The sequence below is a fragment of the Choloepus didactylus genome, chromosome 16, assembly GCF_015220235.1.
Source record: "Choloepus didactylus isolate mChoDid1 chromosome 16, mChoDid1.pri, whole genome shotgun sequence".
Lineage (NCBI taxonomy): Eukaryota > Metazoa > Chordata > Mammalia > Pilosa > Megalonychidae > Choloepus > Choloepus didactylus.
Window position 1 is genome coordinate 32,765,231 of NC_051322.1, and position 23,030 is coordinate 32,788,260.

General features: G+C 34.4%; 1 protein-coding gene across 1 annotated transcript in view; it reads left to right on the plus strand.

Moving 5' to 3' along the window:
* SMAD2 (SMAD family member 2) overlaps nt 1–23,030 on the plus strand; it is a 97,867-nt gene that overhangs the window by 40,293 nt on the left and 34,544 nt on the right. Inside the window, exon 2 of the mRNA XM_037805489.1 lies at nt 2,039–2,327. Within this exon, the coding sequence (XP_037661417.1) occupies nt 2,092–2,327 (236 nt within the window). The 5' untranslated portion in view covers nt 2,039–2,091. The remainder of the gene's footprint in view (nt 1–2,038; nt 2,328–23,030) is intronic.

The window sequence follows — 23,030 nt, forward strand, 5'->3', positions numbered from 1 at the left end:
TCTCAATAAATTTTGAAAGATTGATAATTGTACAACGGCTCTTCTCTTACCACCATGGAATGAAGCTAGAAGTCAGTGACAGACAGAAAACTGGCAAATTCACAAATATATGAAAGTTAACACATTCTAAATGAATTAATGTGTCAAAGATAAATCACAAGGAAAATCAGGAAATATCTTGAGACTAATGAAAATGAGAACACAGCATATCAAAACTTACTGGACACAGCGAAGGCAGTGCCCAGAGGGAAATTTATAGCCCTAAGTGTTTACATTAAAAAAGAAGAAAGATGTCAGAGACCTGACGGCACACCTGGAGTAACTAGAAAAGGAATAGCAAACTAAACCCAAAGCAAGCAGAAAGAAGGAAAGATTAGATTAACAAAGATTAGAGCAGAAATAAATGAAGTAGAGAATAAAAAAAAAAAATAGGAGCAACAAACCTAAAAGTAGGTTCTCTGAAGAAATCAGTAAAATCAGCAAATCTTTAGCTAGACTGACAAAAAAAGAGGACACAATTAAAATTAGAAATGAAAGTGGGGAACATTACTACTGACTCCACAGAAAAACAAAAGGATCTGTGAACAACTGTATGCCAGCAAATTAGGTAACCTAGATGAGAACAGACAAATTCCTAGAGCAGAATGGACAGGAAGAAAAGTGGTGTGAGAAAGCAGTTAAAAGTTTGGTTAAGAAGTTAAAGAAAAACAAACTACTTACAGTGATTCTGGAAGAAATAGAAGATCCCATTGGGAACTGTGCTTTCTGCATGATTGTAAACCTGTAACTGCTCTAATTTTAAAAAAAATCAATTAATGATAGATTGATTTTGACCATAGGGCTCTCAGTTCTGTTCCACTGATCTATTTGTCTTGTCTTTATGTCAGTACCCCACTGTTTTAATTACTGTCACTTTGTAATACAATTTGAAATTGGGAAATACGAGTTTTCTGACCCTGTTTTCTTTTTAAAGATTGTTTTGGCTATTTGGGGCCCCTTGCAGTTCTGTATAAATTTGAGGATAGGTTGTTACATTTCTGCCAAAAGGATGCTAGAATTTTAATAGGGATTGCCTTGAATTTGAATATTGCTTTCGGTAACATTAACATATTAACAATGTTAACTCTTCCAATCCATGAACATGGGATGTGTTGCCATTTATTAGTTCTTTAATTTTTTCAGCAGTGTTTTATAGTTTTCAGTATGCAGGGTTTTTGTATCCTTATATTTATTCCCTGATATTTTATTTTAGATGCTATTATAAATGGAATTCTTTTCTTAATTTCCTCTCAGACTTTTTATTGCTAGTGTACAGGAACACAGTTGTTTTTTTGTGTGTTGATCTTGTACCCTGACACTGCTGAATTCATTTATTAGCTCTAAAAGATTTCTTGTGAATTCCTTTGGGTTTTCAAGTAAGATCATGTCATATGCAAATACAGTTTTACTTTCTTCCTTTCCAATTGGATACCTTTTATTTCTTTTACTTGTCTGATTGTTTTGTCGAGAACTTCTACAATATTGACCAACAGTAGTGAAAGTGGGCATCCTTGTCTCTTTCCTGATCTTAGGCGTAAAGCCTTAAGTCTTTCACCACTGACTATGATATTATGCATATGTACACATATATATGTATGTATGTCTTTTGAGGATAAAGTACTCAAAAAGTAAGAAAAACATTTAATTTTTTTGATGAAAATATTTTACTTTATGGATACTATTAAGAGTTAAAAATACAGTATTAAAAGTGATAAAGTTGTTCATCAAATTGTTGAGTTTTTAAAGATTACCTGCAAATTGTATTTGTCCACAAGACTCCACAAGGCTTTGTTGTACAGTGTATGGAAGGGTTTGTTTCTAAAATTCATTTAAATTAGTAAAGACAACATTTTCACGGATGGAGAAGCAAACTTCTGAAAGTTTGTTGTGAAAGTAATAATGTAGAATTTCTGTTTTGCAGTTTGATTTCTGTAATCTTTGGAAATTACTACTTGATTTTAAATTGGTCTCTAAATTATCATTTCAATATCTTTTCTAGGTTAGATAAAGGAGGTTCTTTTCTTAGTGTGGATTGCTGCCTTTGGTAAGAACATGTCGTCCATCTTGCCATTCACTCCACCAGTTGTGAAGAGACTGCTGGGATGGAAGAAATCAGCTGGGGGATCTGGAGGAGCAGGTGGAGGAGAGCAGAATGGACAGGAAGAAAAGTGGTGTGAGAAAGCAGTTAAAAGTTTGGTGAAGAAGCTAAAGAAAACAGGACGATTAGATGAGCTTGAGAAAGCTATCACCACTCAAAATTGTAATACTAAATGTGTTACCATACCAAGGTAAGTGTTTTTAGATCATCAAATTCAATGATTATAATACTGAAAAGTGCTTAAGGGACTCTGAAGGCAAGTTAGTGAAATTTTTGTCACTTTCAAGTTACTTGTAAATAGTGATTGCTACCATATGACAGTTATTTTTAACCTGCCATAGTTGTTTTTTTTTTTAACTAGTTAAGACTTTTTAAAAAAAATAATTTTCTTCAACAGTGTATGGTTTAATCAATCAATATAAAATATTTAGATCTTAATTTCTGCAATTGAATGACATTTGAATAAAGAATCAAAACCTTTTGTTTTTTTTTCACTTGCTGGTTAGTGACTGACAATTTTCTCCCCTCTTGGTTAAAGCTTAACATTACTTCCACGAAAGAACAGAATGTTGAGGTAGTGTCTCAGATGTAGGTGTCAGTAGAACCTGTCTTGAAGACAAACCTCTTGTATTTGAAGGACCTGTTACTTGAGAGGTTGAACTTTTAATACTATAAATTCAGTCATTTACAGATAAATGCCATTGTCAGAAATACTGTTGTTGTTTTTTTTTTTTTAAATAAAGTGGCATGTGGTTTTTAAATATGTTTTACTACTTTTTGTATACATTACAGGGTTTTTTGAGCATGTCAAAATATAGAATTTTCTAGAATGATTTTTTGCAGTATCAAATATTTGGCTAGCATGTAACATGTAAAACCATCCTACTTGACATGTTTGCAATAAGCATTAAGAAATACTCTACTGGCACTAGTTCTGAAAAATCCCAGAGATGACCAGCTCTTCTACTTGCAAATGCTAATAGTAGAATGTTTCCTTGTTTGGTGAACTAATTATCCATTTCTTTTACCTTACTTGTTTCAGATAATCTTAAGAGTCACTTTTCTTTGTTTATTCTTTTGTTTTACAAATGCTTGTTGAGTGTCGGCTATGTGCAAAGCACTGTTTCTAGGCACATGGGGATGTAGTGATGAACAAAACACAGAATCCTTGCTCTCATGAGGAATGGATATACACAATAAATAAGTGAACGAATTAAATATAATTTGAGATGGTAATGAGTGCAAAGAAGACAGGTGAGGTGATATAATAGAGAATGATTGAGGGATTAAAAAGTGCTTGGATTGGATTGTGACATTTGAGCTGAGGTCTGAGAACAATCATCTAGCTAAGGGAAGAGCCAGTGTAAAGACTGAAGTGGGAAAGGGCTTTTTGTGCTGTAGGACCTAAAAGGAGTGCAGTGGAGATAAGGGTGGAAGAGTTCAAAATGAGTAAAAAGACTTGGAAAGAGATCATATAGGGCATTGTGAAAGTTTGGATTTTAGTCTAAATGTAATGGGAAGCAGTTGAAGATTTGTGTTGTGTTATCAGCTTATTTATAATTTACAAAGATCAGCCTAGCTGTTGGAGACAAATGGTGGGATAATACTGTGTATATGAGTAGGGTGGATTGGTAGGTCTGGAAGCAGAGAAATCAGTTCAGAGAATATAATGAGAAATGATGGACACTGGGATTAGGGTAGTGGCTGTGATACAGTGAAGTGGATGGATTTGGCATGTGTTTTGGAAAGAGAACTGACAGGACTTGCTGATGAATTGCTAATTTTTCATTGTGTAGTGAGAGGCATTTCAGTTTAGTAAACATGTATTAAATGCCTACTCTTTTCCTGATATATTCTTCCTCTCTAGAATTAATATATAGTTTCTGCTCTTGAGTTGCTCTCTAGTGAGGGAGATAAACTAAAAAGAAAAAAAAGATAATTTCATAAAGTGTGGTAGGTATTATGAAAGAAGTATGTTCAAGAGCCTGTGTCTAGAGGAAGGGAACTTTGCCTCCTCTACTGGCTTGCAGGAGGTTTTTCCTTCTGTAAGACCAGTGCCTGAGTTGCGTCTTGATTGAAGTAAAGGAGGATTTTACTCAGAAGCCTTTTTCATTAGTGTTATTGAGAGTGTTGTAGGAAGGAAAAGATGAATGAAGTGTTCCAAGCAAGCTGTTGAAGCTATTGTTCTTAGGGTTTAAAGTGAGTGGAGGGAAATGACGGAGATGAGTCCACAGAGGTAGTGACGGATGTGTAATAGGAAATTCAGACTTTAACCTGAGTGTGGTTGGGTAAGGGTGGGGTCATTGGAGCACCTTATTACCTAAGGAGAGTAATAAATCATAAATCATAAATCAGATTGAGCACAGCATTCTGGCTGCAGTGAGGAAGATCCTTGTGAAGCTGTCACAGAGTGGGATGCAGGGAGACCAGTTAGTAGGCTATCTCCCTCATCATAGAGAGCTGTGATGCGGGAAGAGATGGAGCCATGTTTTTGTACAGTTTCATCTAAGGCTCAAATTGCCATTGCATTGAGGTTATCGACAAAGCAGAGCCTAAGAGTAGAATTCTGGGATTATGTCCTCTAAGGAGATAACAGTAGGTAGCAACCTGGGAGATTAAAATTACATTGGGTGAGTATTTAAATAAAAATTACAGGAATCACCTTAGTCATATTTCTTTTCCTTATTGCCTGTTCTTTTACAGTCTATTTTAGTAATTTCTTTTCATATTCTAGGGCTTCCTTCATAATTTAACCAAATCCCCTTTACAAAGCAAAGTGGTGGTTGTCTGTTACCTTGTTTTTCAGTATCATTGAAGCTTAGAAACTTGCTTATCTATTTGCTGTCTGTGTGTTTATGTCTCTCTCTATTGCAAGATATTGATTTGTTCGTAATGATTGTTGAGTCTATCAAAAAACTTAAGCTTCTTACACTGTGTTTTGGTGCCATATATTTTATAAAGTTTGCTTTATTTTTAGTGGAACAGTTACATTGTATCAGGTTATTAGGCATTTCTTATCTAAAATCTCCTGAAAACAGGAAATTTTACTTGGAATTCGGGTAACTCTTAATTATGTAGAGTATAAAGGATGGGGAGTGAAGGTAAAAAAGGTTGATTATGGATAAATCTAAATTGTTGTTAAAAAAAAAACTATTTAAAAGGTGTTACAAAGTGGATTTAGTATACATTTACTTAAAATTGCAAATAATTGCAAGTAAAGTATTAATAAAATACCTTATGGTTTTACAAACTTAAAAATGCAAATAAGCTCATCTGATGAACATGAAACCTAAATTACTTAATTTAAAAATATCTGTTAACTGAAATCTCCCCTCTGCCCCCCTCCCAATATTAGGATGGGACTAAAGTTAGGGCAGAATCATATCCCTCCTCCCACCTCCTCATCTAATTGCTCTACTGTTTATAGACTCTGAAGTTTTGAAAGCTATATACACAGAAATGTCACTACTGCCTCTTTTCCCCTGTTGTATGTGGGGGCACAAAATAATTTGTGGGTAGAACTTATCTATTGAGTTGCAGTGAGCTGAACAGTATAAATAAAGTTTCCTGACTCTTTTCCACTTCAGACTTTTCTGAGACTGAGGAACAGGAGACAGCTCAGTCACAAAATCAGAGTGACATTTGATTCATACATATGAAGAAAAAATGGCTTTTAATACACAAATTATTTTTACAACAAAGAGGTGGCAATGGAGATTCCGTAAAGTTGAAAGCAAGGGACTGGGGGGTGTAAAATGGCAAATTTATAATCATTTTTAAGGGTGAATATATAAAATGCTGTATCATTCCCTTTGTTAAGAATGCAGGATTTATGTTGTTTTAATAAATAATTTATAAGGGCTTTCCTAAGGTGGTCCTTTGACAGTGTAATCACAATTTTAGTATTTCATACTAAAGAAACACTCAGGAGTACAGTCAAAGATTTTTGATGTCACTTTAGTATGTTTTTCATAGCAAAGTATTAGAAATGACCTAATCCTAACCCTTAGTTTTCTTAACTCTAATAATAAAGAAAGCTCACCCAAGCCATTTTATACCAGAATTGAACAAGGATAGTAAAAGTTTACACCAATCTTATTTATAAAAATAGATTCAAAAATTATAAATAAATTATCGGAAGCTAAATTTTAGTGACTTACTGAAAACAATACCATAAAAACCGTGGCTGGGTAAGATTTATTGCAGGAATATCAGGATTGATTCACCCCATGAAATCTATTAATAAAAGATGCCACATATTCACATCTGAGAAGAACCCTGTGATCCTTTTGATGGATCTAGGAAGGATGTTTGATGAAATTAACCATTTACTCATGTTAAAAAATTAGAAATAGGGATTTTCTTAACTTGATAAGCTTCTAAAAATGTCACATTTAATCATAACTTTAGAAATACACCAAATTCTTAACAGTGGTTATCTGTGGATGACCCAAAACAAAATACCCTCTATTTTTTCCTAATATTTCCATATAAAAGTATGTTTTACTTTTCTGGCCAGCACAATTAAATGTTTACAAAGGATTTTTGTGTGATGCTTAGGCTATTTAATTTTATATTTACTTTTTTACCTTTTGAAGTCAATTTTTTCCTGTTGAAGGGTAATTCTGTTTTCATTTTCTTAGCATGCATTGGTTTTTTAAAAACTTGTTTAGGACTGTTTTTGCCTTCCAAAGTACATTACTTACATACATAAGGTAGGATGTGTACATGATTCAAAAGTCAACCACAGATTATACAGCGGAAAAATTAGTCTCCCCCCACTTCTGTTCTCTTGTCACTCAGTTTCCCTCCCCTATATTATTCTTCCAGGATAATATGTTTCTTTTTAATGCTGTCATTGATATTTGGGTTTTATTTAGCGTCTTCTAAGCTTTTAAACATCAAAGTAAGCTTTATGCGGAATGTCAACTTTTATTTCTTACTTCATATTTTTAACCTTTTATTTCACTGGTTAATCTGGTTGAGAGCTACAGAGAAATCCTGTAAAACCCCAAACTGTAGAGTTCTTCAACTCTTATTAAATTTGTGCTTTTTCATTATTTCAAAGACTATTATTATTCTCTCTCCTCATTCATACACAGACTTACTTGTGTCTGTGTATCATAATATGTATAGAGTACCATGAGGGAGGGAACTCTAAATTTGAAGATTGATAACCCGTTTTTGAGTTGGCTTCTTTAATACTGGTGAGTGTGGGGAATGTAACTATGCTTTTTATTATTTCCTTAGCTGTGAAAGGGGTTGTTGCTATTTGAGGACTTTCACAGTACTATTTTTGAATCCATTGAAATAAATGTATTTTCAAGTGATTTTTAAGCTGTAAAGCTCAAAAAAAAGATACTTCAGAAAACTTTTACATATTTATGTGAAATATTCATATATATTCCAGGTCTTCGTTTTCCTTCTATTTTTTCAAGGAAACTCATATTAAATTGTAGGTATTAAATTGTATAGTCTATTTATGCTTAGAAAAAGTTTTTGCCAGGCAACATTGTTTTTATGCATAATTTAGTTTATTCAGATGTATACAGTTTATTCATAAAGTCAGTCAGAACAGTGAAACTTTTTGTAAATGCAGTTAGAACTTTGAGGTTATGGATAATAGTTATGTTTTACTAGCTTTAAGTATCCAATTTGTCATTTTCTTTTTTGGTTTTATAGTATCAAAAAGGCCCTTGTTTACAAGATAAATAGTTGCTATTGATGGTGTCTTTTAAACAACTTGTCTTGCAATTTTGGGTCACTTTTCAACACGGAAAAAATGATAATTATTCATTTATTTGAAACAAATTTAAGATAGTATGAATTAAGGAACATTGGTAGTCTTCTGTCTTTTAAATTTGGTAGGTAACAGATTTGAATGTATTCTTTTTCTAAGTTATGAAAGCACTTCTGAAGAGGTCTAGGCTTCTGTGAAACAGTTAAATAGGCACTTTGCTAGAACCTTAACCTTTAAGGTTTCTGGTGCCTGTATTTACAGTTGACTTTTTGAGGGGACTCCTCCTCCAGGACCCTTTTTTGACTAGATGATATATTCTTTTACATAGAACCTTTTTAAGTCATTTTCCTTACCGGTGAAAACATTTACCTGCCCTAGAACCTTTGTCCTTTATAAAATTACTGAATTATACCCAGATTAAACAATTATTCTATGTAATTTTAATATTTGCCACCTGATGCAATAAGAAATATGTTACTTTTCTTATGCTATTAGATGAATGTATTGGCTTCAGAAAAGAACTCAACCTAGCTAAAATAATAGGCATTTAAAAAAGTTTCAACCATCTTTTTGTTTTCCCAGCCTCCTTGGTCTGTTTCCAGTCTTATCTGGAGCCATTCCTGCTCACTCAGACCATTCCGATATAACTTATTATATTCTGGGATGATCATAATTATTTGGGATAGCACTTAGCCATAGTGTCTGTTTACTCTGTTAAAAGAAGTAAAAAAATAAAGCTACTATGGCCAAGAGGTTTAAAATGGAGTCCGGAGGTCATTTTGGAGGTTACTCTTAAGCAAATAGATATCAGCCAGATAACACAAACTGCCAAAGTATGCAAGGCCTCAAGCAACAATGTTCCTCAAAACCCTAAGGACATCCAGACACAATAAACAAACCACAAGATAAATAACTCTGGTTAACTATCTAACCTGAAGGACAATTAGAGTACCCCAAATATCCACCAACCACAATCAACTTGTCTAATCTTTTCCTTTAAAAACCCTTGCCTGGAAATGCCAAGACAAGATATGGGTTGCTACCTGAAACTGCTCCCTGAATTGCAATTCTAAGACCTCAAATAAATGCCTTTATTGCCTTGCAGCTTAATTTGTTATGTTTAGGTTGACAAATCCCTCCCCTACCTGTCTTGTAGTAGAGTGTTTCCAGGCCTGGAAATAAGGTAGATCATCTAAGAGGCCTGAAATCAACAGTACCATATTTGGACTATCCAGATATAAAATAATATTAAAGTAGTAATTTAGAATATCTTATAATCTTGCTTTAAATCTTCTCTTGGACTTGGGCTAAAATGACTGGATCTTACATGTCTCTTATGCTCTGTTTTGTTATATTTTATTTTTCATTCTTTTTTCTATCTTTCAATTTTTTTCTTCAGTTTTTTTTCCTTTTTTCAGTTTATTGACCTATCTTTGAGTTTTCTGATGCTGTTTTCTGCTGTGTGCAGCCTGCTGTTATCCAATAAGTTCTCAATTTCAAATATATTTTTCAGTTTTAGTATGTCTTTTTGATATTATAGAGTCTAATCTCTGTTGAAATTCTCCATCTTTTCATCCATTTGTTTTATCTGTTTCCCCTGAATTTTATTTAATGTATTTATAATAATTATTTGAAGACCTGCCAACCTAAGCACTGGATCATCCATCAGTGTGCTTCTATTATTGTCAGTTCATTCTTTTGATTATTATTCACATTTTCCTTCCTCTTCACGTATCTTATCATATTTGATTGTATGCTCTTTATTGCATATAAAAGAACAGATGCAGCAAATAATGTTTTCCCCAAAGAGTATTTGACCTTTCCTATGTCTGGTAGAGAACGTGAGGCTGATTACCTTAATTTAATCAAGCATTGAGCTGGGTTGGGGCTGGGTTGCCACTCTGATTTAACTTATTCTACCACTGGCTCATACCTTTTCCTAGGGCAGGGCTCTCTTGGGATTTTGATTGAAAGCCTGGCAGATTCCTGTCACCTAATCCCTCCAACACTGGGAGGTTCGCATCTCCCTTTCCCTGTTGCTTGCAGCTTTAAAATCGGGCAGACATCCTAAAGAGGGAGACTCCTGTTTGTCAAAGGTTCTATGTTCTTTGCCTCAGTAGAATCCTCTTCCTGGGCCAAACTTGATCCTCACCCTGCTCCTAGAATCTGTAAATGACCCCAAGGGAGGAAATGGCAGGCGATTAGTTGTCAGTTCTCCTAGAAAGTGTTTTTTCTTCTCCAGAGTTTTAGTTCATCTGGATCTCATTACTTCCATAGCTTTCCATTGTCTTCTCACAAGATTTCCCCACTTCTGCCCCCACCCGGCACCCCAGTTGTTGCAACAAGAGCATTTGCAACATATTTGGACATAGAGGTGAAAAATGCTGAAGAAAACTTTTTCAGTTATCACCCTCTGCTTCTTACCTCTGTTTCTAAGAAGGGCTGCACCCAATCAAAGGAGATTAAAATATCAGTTTTATTCTCCAGTAACTCAGTGGAAGTTGTATTGTCTCCCCCTGTTTTAATTTGGGGTGGCACTACCAATTCACTTGTCCAAACAAATTCTTTTTTCGTGAGAAAATGATTCTTACTGTGAGATCTCTAATTTTTAATTAAGCACATTCTTTAAGTGTTTTACTTATCTGGGATAGTCTATACTGAAGTTATTGTTTTACTTTTGACTTGCTGTGTTTTTATTACTTGTTTCCTTTTAGTAACTTTCTTAGAGGCAGAATAGTAATTAAGTATGTATCTTCTTTTCTGCCACTTATTAGCTATGTGAATTTGGATATATTATTTTGTCTGTTTCTCTTACCTCATTTGTCAAAACAATACTTAATTCATGGAGTTTTTGGAGGATTAAATGACTTAATAAACTTACAGCTTAGTACTGTGCCTGGTACTGTGGTTAACAAGTATGGTAACCCTGGTAAGTAGTTAACAAGTGTGAACTATGTAGCTGTAACTCTCATATCTAGAGACAAGAAAACTCAGTCTTATTTTTACCAGTATTTTCTTCTTTTCCCTCATTTAAAAAGAAGTTTGTTTTGAAGAAAAGTTTTCTGCATGGTAATCAGCAGTATTTTCTTTCCAGAGAAGTTTTAATACAAAAATTTTGGGGTAGGGGCATGGAGAGATGGCATCTATTCTGGTTTGCTGATGCTGCCCTTTTGCAAAATGGATTGGCTTTTATAAAGGGGGGTTATTTGGTTACAAAGTTACAGTCTTAAAGCCATGAAATGTCCAAAGTAAGGCATCAACAAAGGGTACCTTCACTGGAGAAAGGCCATTGGCATCTGGAAAACCTCCGTTAGCTGGGAAGGCACGTGGCTGGTGTCTGCTTGCTCCCAGGTTGCATTTCAAAATGGCTTTCTCCGAAGTGTTGCTCTTGCGGCATTTTGTCCTCTCTTAGCTGCAGCTGCTCTTCAAAATGTCACTCTCAGTTGCTCCCAGCTGTTCTGCGTCTGGGCCTGTGTGGATCTTTTTAAAGTACTCCAATGATCCAGTAAAGACCCACCCTAAATAGGTGGGGCAGCATTTCCATGGAAATAATCCAATGAAAGGTCTCCCCACAGTTGACTGAGTCACATCTCCGTGGAAACACTGAACCAAAGGTTCCAGCTTAAACACTAATACATCTGCCCCCACAAGATTGCATCAAGGAATATGGCTTTTTCTGGGGGATATAATATATACAAACTGGCACAGTATCTAAGCCTTTGAATCTTAGAAGGTACTTTTTCAAATATTCCTGTTAAACCTTTAGGGTTTTTACCCCTGTTTACCAAAAAATACTAACTATACCCCAATAACAAAGTTGATTGCAATATAGATCTCCTTGTACTTGTTCCTTTCCTTTACCCTTTGTATAAAGAGTAAAAATAAAGCAGAAGTTGTCCTCAATGAGGCCATTTAAAAGGGAAATGTTATAAAGTAGCATTTTCAGTAGGATCATCACTTTACCTGTAATCTTAATTAAACCTCACAGTAACATCGAGATAGATACTAATAGTTTATATTCTGCGTGTAAAACATCTCTACAGCTTATAAAGCACAAGAATTTTGTTTTTATCTGATCGAAAATCAGTCATAAAATGCTTAAAAGAATATGACAAAAAGCTTGTGTATTTAGTTATTGTAGAAAAGCTGCTATTGGGCTAACTCTTGCACAGATGATTACTATAAACACTAGATGAAAAAGTTAAAAGCATGTATCTGAAGGCACTGGAGGAGAAACTGCAGTAGAATCAATCCTTAAAAGCTTCTTTTTAGAACCTTTTCCCAAGGTCAGAGCCTAGATGACTGCTTGCTAGGCAGCTAATACTTGGGTAGTCTCCTGTTGTCTCATTGACTTGAGGAACCAGAGGATAAGCTCAGGGTGACCACATAAGTTGAAAACTAAGAGGGGAAATGCTTTAAAGGAGAGAGCTCCAGGGAGAGAGTCCCGGATTTTGTATATAAACTCTGTCTAAATCTCTGGCTTTTTTTGGACAATGTATGCATGGGTCAGAGTTCAAACAGCACAACTAAGACTAAAAGAATAAATAGAATTTTTATCTGCTACTCACCACAGGGATGACAGTTTGGATTTTGAGTCCAGCCAAGTTAACTGCTGATTTAAACAAACAAAAACATCTTTGGATAATGTAAAATAATCCAAGGTCTCTGCAATATATGTTTCATGATGTCCAGGATGCTATAGACAATTATTAGCCAAACACAGAAAAAAACCAAACATGACCCATACTCAAGAGACAAGACAATTAATGGAAACTGATAGCAGTGTTGGGATTTTAAAGCAGAAGGTTAAAAATATGGTCTAGAAAACAAAAATATTCTTGTGATGAAGGGAAAGATTGGAAATCTCGAAAGAGAAATGACAATTACAAAAATGGAAATTCTAGAATTGAAAAGTACAGTATTTGAAGGGAAAGATAGGAAATCTCAAACAAGAAATGAAGATTACAAAAGTGGAAATTCTAGAATTGTAAAGTACAAAATTTAGAGTCATTGAACTTGAACATACACCAGTTAAAATTTTTTTAAACTGAAGAATAGAAAAGAAGGTGAATAAATGATGAGGGAAACCTCATTGATCTGTGGAACAATATAAAATGGTTAAGCATACATGAAGTTGTAGTCCCAGAAGGAGAGGAAGAGAAGAACCAGTCAGAAAAAAAATACTTGAGAAAAGAATAGCTGAAAGTTTCCCAAATATGGTGAAGGTGTAAATTTATAGTCTATAGAAGTCTAGCACCGTTGAGCTGTGGTCACCATGCAGAGGTGAGATGGCCCTCCACCCAAAATTTGATTTTCATAGGAGAGTGGTGACTCCACACACTCACCAAGAGGATATGAAAAGATTTATTGCTCATAGAATGAAGTTTTCTGGGGGAAAATAGGGCAGACTCCCACATTGGTCTGAAAATGACTTGAAAGAGCAGGGAAAGGAGACTGAGTGGCTGGGATGAGGGTTCCCATGCTTTTATGCATGCCGTGGCTTGCCTGGTTTGAAATTCCCACCAGTGGAAGAGAAGAGAGCACGTGGGCTTTCTTATCAGCTTTCCCATTTCTGAGGTAAAAGGGAAAAGAGGAATGGTAGGACTTGAAACCTACCAGCTGTCAAATGTTAAAAATAGAGTCAGGTTCATTATTATACTTAAACTGAATGAATGAAAAGAAAACCATACTTAGGCTTATCATAGTCAAATTGATGCAAGAGAAAATCTTGAAGCAGCCAGTAAAAGATGACATGTTACACACAGGGAAACCATGATATGAATGACAAATGTTTTCTCATCAGAAGCAGTAGGGCCAGAAGAGAGATACCTTTAAAGTGCTGACATCAGGAAGCCATAACCATAATCTGCTTAATAAAAGAGCTTTAATACAGCAAAAATTTAGAGAATGAAAGGGACAAACATAAATCTGTAATTATAGTTGGAGAGTTAAACTAGACAAAAAAGTCAGTAAAGACACACAATATTTAAGCTATGGTATCAGCCCCCTACTTGATATTTATAGACTCCTAAACCCAACATCAGTAAATACACACTCTTTGGCAGTGCTCATGGAAACATCACCAGGAAAGCCATTTGCAGGATCCAATCTCAATAAAATTTTTTTAATATCTACTCTTTTTTTTTTTTGAGAAGCTGTAGGTTTTCAGAAAAACCATGCAGAAAATAGTTCACATATACCTCCCCTATTATTAATACCTTGCATTAGTGTGGTACTTTTGTTACAATTAATGAAAGAATATTATAACTGTAATATGAACTATATTCCATAGTTTACATTAGGGTTCACTGTTTGTGTTGTAGAGTCCTATGTTTTTCTTTGAAATTTTTATTCAGCTAACCTATATAAAACCCCAAATTTCCCCCTTTTAACCACATTCACATATATAATTCAGTGCTGTTAATTATGTTCACAATGTTGTGCTACCATCACCCCCCATCCATTACCAACCTTTCTATCATCCCAAACAGAAATTCTGTACCAGTTAAGCATTTACTCCACATTCCTTACCTCACCCCAGCCCCTGGTTACCTGTATTCTATTTTCTGACTCTATGTGTTTGCTTGGTCTAATTATTGCTATTAATCTAGATCATAGTTTTTGTCCCTTTGTGTCTGGCATGTTTCACTCAACATGATGTCCTCAAATTTCATCCATGTTCTTGCATCTATCAGAACTTCATTTTTTTTTTTTTTTACAGCCAAGTAATATTAAAACGTATGTATATACCACATTTTGTCTATCTATCTGTTCAGCGGACACTTGGGTTGCTTCCATTTGTTGGCAGTTGTGAATGATATTGCTGTGAACAGCAGCATGCAAGTATTTGTTTGAGTCCCTGCTTTCAGTTCTTTTGGGTATATGCCTAGAAGTAGGATTGCTGGGTCATGTGGTAATTTTATACTTTCTGAGGAATCGCCACACTGTTTTCCACAGTGTCTTCACCATTTTATGTTGTCACCAATTAAAATACAAGTGTTCCAATTTCTCCACATCCTCTCCAAGACTTATTTGCTGTTTTTTTTAGTAATAGTAGCCATTCTAGTGAGTGTGAGATGATATCTCATTGTGGTTTAGATTTGCATTTCCCTAGTGGTTAATGACTGAGCATCTTTTCATGTACTTGTTGAACATTTGTATATTTTGGGGGGAGACATGTCTATTCAAGTTAATTTTTTAATTGGGTCTTGTGTTTTCTTTGTTAAGTAGTAGAAGTTCTTTGTAGATATATTCTGGCTATTAAATTCTTATCAGGTATGTTTTCCCAAATATTTTTTCCCATTCTGAATATTTTTTCTTTCAAGATGAATTCTGTTGATATATAAAAGTTAATAATTTTGATGAAGTTTCATTTCTCTATTTTCTCTTTTCTGTTTTGTGCTTATGGTACAAAGTCTTAGAAACCATTGCCTAACACAAGATCCGAAAAAGGCTTTCCTATATTTCTTCTAATTTTGATTTTTATATTTAAGTCTTAGGCATATTTTGAATTAATTTTTGTATAAGGTGTAAGATAAGGGGTCCATCTTCATTCTTTTGCATATGGATATCCAGTGTTCCTGGCACTATTTGTTAAAGAGACTCTTCTTTCCCCATTGACCGGACTTGGCACTCTTGTCAAAAATCAGTTGGCCACAATGCAGGATATGACTCCCGAGGATGAATCTGGACCTGTCATCGTGGGATTGAGAACATTTTGACCAAAAGGGGAATGTGAAATGAAACAAAATAAAGTTGCAGTGGCTGAGAGATTCCAAATGGGTTTGAGCGGTCACTCTGGTGGGCATTCTTACACACTATATAGATAACCCTTTTTAGGTTTTAATGTACTGGAATAGCTAGAAGTAAATACCTAAAACTATCTAACTGCAACCCAGTAGCCTTTACTCTTGAATATAATTGTATAGCAATGTAGCTTACAAGGGGTGACAGTGTGATTGTGAAAGCCTTGTGGATCACACTCCCTTTATCCAGTGTTTGGATGGATGAATAGAAAATTGGGAACAAAAACTAAATGAAAAATAGGGTGGGAGGAGGGATGATTTGGGTGTTTTTTAAACATATTTTTTATTCTTATTTTTACTTTTTCTGGTATAAGGGAAATGTTCAAAAAATAGACTGGGGTGATGAATGCACAACTATATGATGGTACTGTGAACAGTTGATTGTATACTACAGATGATTGTAAGATATGTAAATATATAATAAAACTGAATTTAAAAAAAAATCAATTGGCCACTATTTGCGGACTGGCTGGCTTATTTCCACATTTCTTTGTATATTTTCATATTTAAAAAAATAAAAGTTGATCCTAAAATACGCTAAAAAATTCTTTAATTTCCTTGATGCGTGGATGTTTTACAAAACACCCATGTCCTTAATCCATACTCTGGCAAATAAGCAAAGTATGTATACTCCAAACCTTTGCACTAAGTTTGAGCAGGATTGGTGTTAATTGTTCTTGAAATGTTTGGTAAAATTCACCATTGAAGCCCTCTGGTCCTGGGCTTTTATTTATTTGGAGGTTTCTGATTACTGATTCAGTCTGTTTACTTATTATTGGTCTTCTGTTTCTTCTTGAGTCAATGTTGGTAGTTTGTATGTTTCTAGGAATTTTTTCACTGCACCTAGGTTATCTTATTTTTTGTTATATAGTTGTTCATAATATCCTTTTACTTTGTTTGTTTATTTTTTTACACTACACACACATTACCTTTACTCTAGTGAATGTTTGGTCTTTAGAAATGGGTGTTATTTATTGTTGGGAAATGAAATAAACATGAACCATAAACAATAAAAAAAATCAGTTGTCCCAAGATGTGAGTGTTTATTTCTGAATTCTCAATTCTATTTCATTGGTCTGTGTGTCTGTCCTGTGCCAGTACCATACTGTTTTGATTACTGTACCTTCTAATAAGTTTTAAAATTGGGATGTCTGAGTCCTCCGACTTTGTTCTTCTTTTTCGTTATGGCTTTATATCCTTCCACATAAATTTGATGATTGGCTTTTCCATTTCTGCACAGAAGGCTGTTAGAATTTTGATTGGGATTGCGTTGAACCTGTAATCAGTTTGGGTAGAAATAGCATCTTAACAATACTTAGTCTTCCAACCCATGAACATGGAATGTCCTTCCATTTATTTAGGTCTTTTTTGGTTTCTTTTAGCAATGTTTTATAGTTTTCATCTACAGGTCCTTTATAAACTTAGTTGAATTTATTCCTAGTTATCTGATTTGTTTAGTTGCTAATTGTAAGTAGAATTTTTTTAATTGATTTCCTCTTCACATTGTTCACTACTAGTATATAGAAGCACTACTGATTTTCGTAGTAGGTATTGTATGCGTCCACTTCACTGAATTTGTTTATTAGCTCTAGTAGCTTTGCTGTGGACTTTTCAGAGTTTTCCAAATATAGGATCATATCTGCAATAAGGAAAGTGTTACTTCTTCCTTTCCAATTTGGATGCCTTGTCTTTCTTTTTCTTGCCTAATTGCTCTGGCTAGAACTTCCAGTACAGTATTGAGGAACAGTGGTCAGAGTGGGCATCTTTGTCTTGTTCCTGATCTGCGAGGGAAAGCTTTCAGTTTTTCACCATTGATGACGTTAGTGGTGAGTTTTTCATGTATGACCTTTATGATGTTGAGGAAGTTTCCATCTATTCCTAGTTTTCTAAATGTTTTTATCAGGAAGTCATGCTGGATTTTGTCAGATGTCTTTTCTGTGTCAATTGAAATGATCTATTATTGATTTTCTTAATGTTGTACTACCTTTTCATACCTGTGATAAGTATCACTTGATCTTGGTGCATAATTCTTTTGATGTGCTATTAGAATTGGTTTGCTAGTATTTTGTTAAGGTTTTTTACATCTGAATTAATAAGAGATATTGGTCTGTAATTTTCTTTTCTCGTGATTTCTTTATCTGGCTTTGATATTAGGGTGACTTCATAGAATGAGTTAGGGGGTGTTCCCTCTTCAATGTTTTGGAAGTTTGAGGAAGAATTGTTAATTCTTCTTGGAATGTTTGGTAAAATTCACCAGGGAGGCCCTCTGGTCCTGGGCTTTTCTTTATTTGGAAGTTTTTGATTACTGATTCAGTCTGTTTACTTATTATTGGTCTGTTGAGAGCTTCTGTTTCTTCTTGAGTCAGTGTAGGTAGTTGTGTGTTTCTAGGAATTTTTTCACTGTACCTAGGTTATCTAATTTGTTGTCATATAGTTGTTCATGATATCCTCTTATAGTCTTTTCTGTTTCTTTGGGGTCAGCAATAATGTACCCACCCACCCACCTCCTTCATTTATGATTTTAGTTGTATCCTTTCTTTTTTTCCTTTGCCAATCTAGCTAAGATTGTCAATTTTACTAGGCTGTTCAAAGCAAACTTGTGGGTTTGTTGATTCTCTCTTTTTATTCTCCATTTCATTTATCTCTACTCTAATCTTTATTATTTCCTTCCTTCTGTTTGCTTTGGGTTTAGTATGCTCTAATTTTTTTAGATCCTCCAGTTGTGATGTTTGAGATACTTCTCTGAATTGAAATATTGCTTCTTTTTTAATGTAAGCATTTAGAGCTATAAATTTCCCTTTTAGCACTGTCTTTGCTACATCCCATAAGTTTTGGTGTGCTGTGTTTTTTCATTTTTATTCACCTCAAAATATTTCTTAATTTCCCTTGTGATTTCTTCTTTGACCCACTGATTATTTCCTTAAGAGTGTATTGTTTAATTTCCACATATTTGAATTTTCCTGTCTCTGTTATTAATTTCTAATTTCATTCCTTTGTGGGCGGGGAAGGTAGATTGATTTCAGTTTTTGAGTTTATTGATACTTGTTTTGTGACCTACCATGTGGTCTGTCTTAGGAATGATCCGTGTCACTCAGCTCATGTGTGCTGAGCTATTTAAAATACAGTTTTGGTCTTGCTAGTTCTATATAAAAATGAAAGGAACATTCTTTTGTAAGTAGAAATAATTATGGATGGGTAGGTATAAATGATTCTCTGGAAGTCCATTATTTCATGAGCACATCAGTAATCCACAGCTAGAGCCTTAAGTAAAGTTTCTTGTGTTACCATTCTGCTAATTTGTTAACCTTTTTGATTTTATTCAAAATGTTCAGCATGTTTTAATCTTTTCACAGTGACAGTGTGGATCCTTGCTCCATTTGAAGTGTAGAAGAGATATATACTTTTTAGGCAGAAAGTCATGAAAAATAAATTAGTAAATCAATGAGGTTTATTACTTTGACAGTGGTTGTATAATTGCAGTAAATAATGAAAATATTCAGGAACAGTAAAACCAGTTTAATGCTTTATATGATTCTGTGATACGGGCCTTCTTTTGCCAAAAGTCAGTCTTCTGTTTTCTTATACTTAGTTTTCACTGCTTGTCTTTTGTCTCCTGATAACAAATACATTAATAAATAGGCATTTCCTTCATACCAAAAGCATATGAATCCAAACATATAATGTCTGTGAATGATTGAGCCAAACAAAGTGTAAGATGTTAATTTAGATGTGTGATAAAAATTCTTGTCGAGTATATAATTGGTAAATTGTAGACTGGATTTTAAATTGTAACTTCATTTTTCGTAGGTGAGTTTATTCATAGGTGAGCTTTAAAGTATTAATTTTATTGATAAAATTGTAAAAATGAATATGAGGGAAAACAGATTAGATTTTTTTGCCAGGTTTACTACCAAGTCGTCTGGTTAGTCCAGTGATCAACTAAAAATATACTTGATACTACCTTGTTAGACGCATTAGTGTCCTGATGGTTTTATGGCTTTTCCAACTCTTTTCCCCGAAGTTTTTTTTCAAGCTAGATATGTAAGCAAGAAAGTTAAGTTGAGAGGGGATAATCTGCCTTTAAGAAACGTGTTCTTTACAAAAATTAGATTTATATGGATACTATTACTAACTCCTTAGATACTATAACACGATTATGCTTGCTGAGCTGTCTGAGTATTGATGCAGTGACATCTTCCTAGGTGACTTTTGGTCTATTGACTCTTACTTGAACACATATTTGTAACATCTGTGTTCATTGCACAGTAAATAGCATCAAAATATTTGGGACTTTTCTAAATATCTTACAGTTAATGATGTCTAATTTAATTTCACTGTGGCCAGAGAACATAATCGATATGATTCTAAAATTTTTAAATTCATTGACTTTTTTTTGTGTCTGTGTGGCCCCAGCATGTAGTCTATTTTTTAAATGTTCCGTGTGCACTTGAAAAGAATTCTATAAATGTCATTTAGGTCAGGGTGATTGATAATATTTTACAGATTTTCTATGATACGTATGTATTTTTAAAATCTTGCAGAGGGAGTCTAATTGTCCAAACAGTTACTGAGATTGCTTTGATTGTTAATTTGTTCATTTCTTCCTGTTTAGAGCTTAGTTTTTCATTCATGTATTTTGAAACTGTTTTTACATGCATATGAGATTGGTTGTATCTTCTGATGAATTAACCCTCTTATATGAAGTGTCTCTTTTTATCTCTGGTAATAGTCTCAGTTTTAAAGTCTAAAAGTCTTGACTCTGATACCGGTGTACCTTCATCAGCACCTTAAGCTTATTGCTTACATGGCCTATTTCTGTTCTTTTATTTTTCAATCTATCTATGTCTTTAAATGTAAAGTACATCATTTGAGGGCATTTTGCATCTTGTATTTATTCTAACAAAGTCTGTCTTTTAATTGGAGGATTTGGTGTATTTATGTTTATTGTTATTGATATGGTTGGATTTAATCCTGGCACTTTACTCTGTTTTCTGTGTCATCTATCTTTTGTTTTCTTTCTCCTTTCCTTTTTTCTTTGGGATTAATTAATTATTTTTTAGTATTATTTTTCTGTATGTTTTTTTAGCTACTTTGCCCTTTTTGTTATTGTTGCTTTCTGAATTGCAGTATTCATCTTTAGCTTTGCAAAATGTGGTTCCTTTTACTTTCCTCCTGTTGTTTGTGCTACTGTTTGCATATAAACTACATCCATATACTTTTTGTTATACTTTTTGCCAAAATGTCATCTTCCTTTGAAGGAGATAATTAAGAGAAGAAAAAAAAAGAATATAGCCTTTATATTTACTACACATTTACAAATTTTCCAGTGCTCTTAATTTTCCCTGTTACTTTGAGTTTCAAGTGTCATTTCCCTTCATCCTGAAGAACTTTCTTTAACATTTCTTTTGTGCAAGTCTGCTAGAAATGAATTCTTTGGTTTCTGTTTATCTGAGCATGCTTTTATTTTGACTTCTTTTATAAAGGATATCTTTGTTGGTGTATTAGTTTCATAGCTGATAAAACAAACACCATACAGTGGGTTGGTTTAAACAGTGGGGATTTATTGCCTCATAGTTTTGAAGGTAGGAAAGTCCAAAATTGAAACATCAGAAAGCAGTGCTTTCTAACCCCAAAACTGTGGCCTTCTGGAGCCAGCTGCCGGTGTTCCTTCTCATCTTTCCTGTCTCACGGGGATGCACATGGTGATGTCTTTTCCTTTTCCTCTGGGTTTTGTTGACTTTGGTTTCTTGCTCTTCCTGTGGCTTCCTCTTTCTGCATCCAGTTTCCTTTGCCTATAAGGACTTCAGTCATATTGGATTAAGGCCCGCCCTCATTCCATTGGGGCAGACCTCAACTAATAACATCTTCAAAGCCCCTGTTTACATATGGGTTCACACCCATAGAACCAGGGGTTGGGACCCGAACATGCCTTTTCTGAGGGATATGTTTCAGTGCCCAATAGTTGGTTATAGAATTCTAAGTTGAGAGTTTTTTTTATTTCTTTCAACTCGTTAAAGATCTTGTTCCATTGTCTTTTGGTTTCCATTGTTTCTGTTGAGAAATTATTATTCATGTCTTTACGCCCTATGTGTAATAGATTGTTTTCCCCTGGCTGCTTCAAAGGTTTTCTTTTTATCTTTTGTTTTTAGCAGTTTGACAGTGATTTATTTAGGTGTGGTTTTCTTTGTATTTATAGTGCTTCGTGTTTTCTGAAGTTCTTGGATCTATATAGTTTTGTGAAAGTGTTTCAGCCATTCAGATATCTTTTTTCTGATCTGTTCTCTCTTTCCTTGTGGAACTGCACAGGTTACTGAGACTGTTCATTTTGTTATTCAGTTTTTTTTTCTTTTTCTCTGTTCTTCTGATTAGGTAATTTCTATTGGTACATCTTCAAATTTACTGACTCTTACGCCATCTCCAACCATGAGGTTAATTTTTAATTTCTGATTTTGTAATTTACAGTTACAGATTTTCCATTTGGTTCGTTTTTAGTATCCATGTCTCTTCATGAATCCTTGAACATACTCCGAATAGTTATTTTAAATCCTTGTTAGCTAATTCTAACATCTTGCTTACTTAGGGTCTGTTTCTGTTGACTTTTCTTTTGACTAGAGCGTAACATTTTTCTGTTTGTTCATGTTTAGTAATTTTTGTTTGTATATTGGACATTATGTATGAAACATTGTAGAACTTCTGAAATCTGTTGTCTTCCTCTGAAAAGTTGATTTTTTTTTTCTAGTAGGTAGTTAACTTTGGTGGCCTCAAAATCTTAAACATTTGCCTCGTATTTAGGCAAAGCTGAAATCTCAGTTTAATTCTTTTAGCCTTACAAGTGTTAGTTTTCAGCAGGCCCTACAGAGTCTCTTCATGGGTACAGTTTAGGGCTCAGTGAAGGATTTGGGCCGGAGTTCGCACTCATATATTGATGTTTACTCTCCTATGGCTCCCTTCTTTACAGGATTTCCTGCCCCCCTCCACCCCCACCCCTTTCTTCCCAGTCTCTCTGGCAGCCTCAAATCCATCCTTTGAATCTACAGCTCAGTAAAACTGTTTTCTACTTGGAGTATAAGTGCCCTGCATAGCTCAGATTGGGGAGTGCCCTCAGGTACAAAGCTATATAAAAGCAGCTCTCACCTGGTACAGTTTTGTTTTACAGGTTGATTCCCTTTCAATTTTTGTCTATTTTTGTTCTCTCTCCAGTGTTTTCAGATAATTGATTATATTTTTTCAAGAGTTTATCGTTATCTGAAGGTGGGTTAGCCTAATAGAGGCTATTCCGTCAGTACTGGAAGCAGAATCTCCATTCTACTTTATTTGTTTGTGTATAATGTGTTTCAGAGTGCTTTTC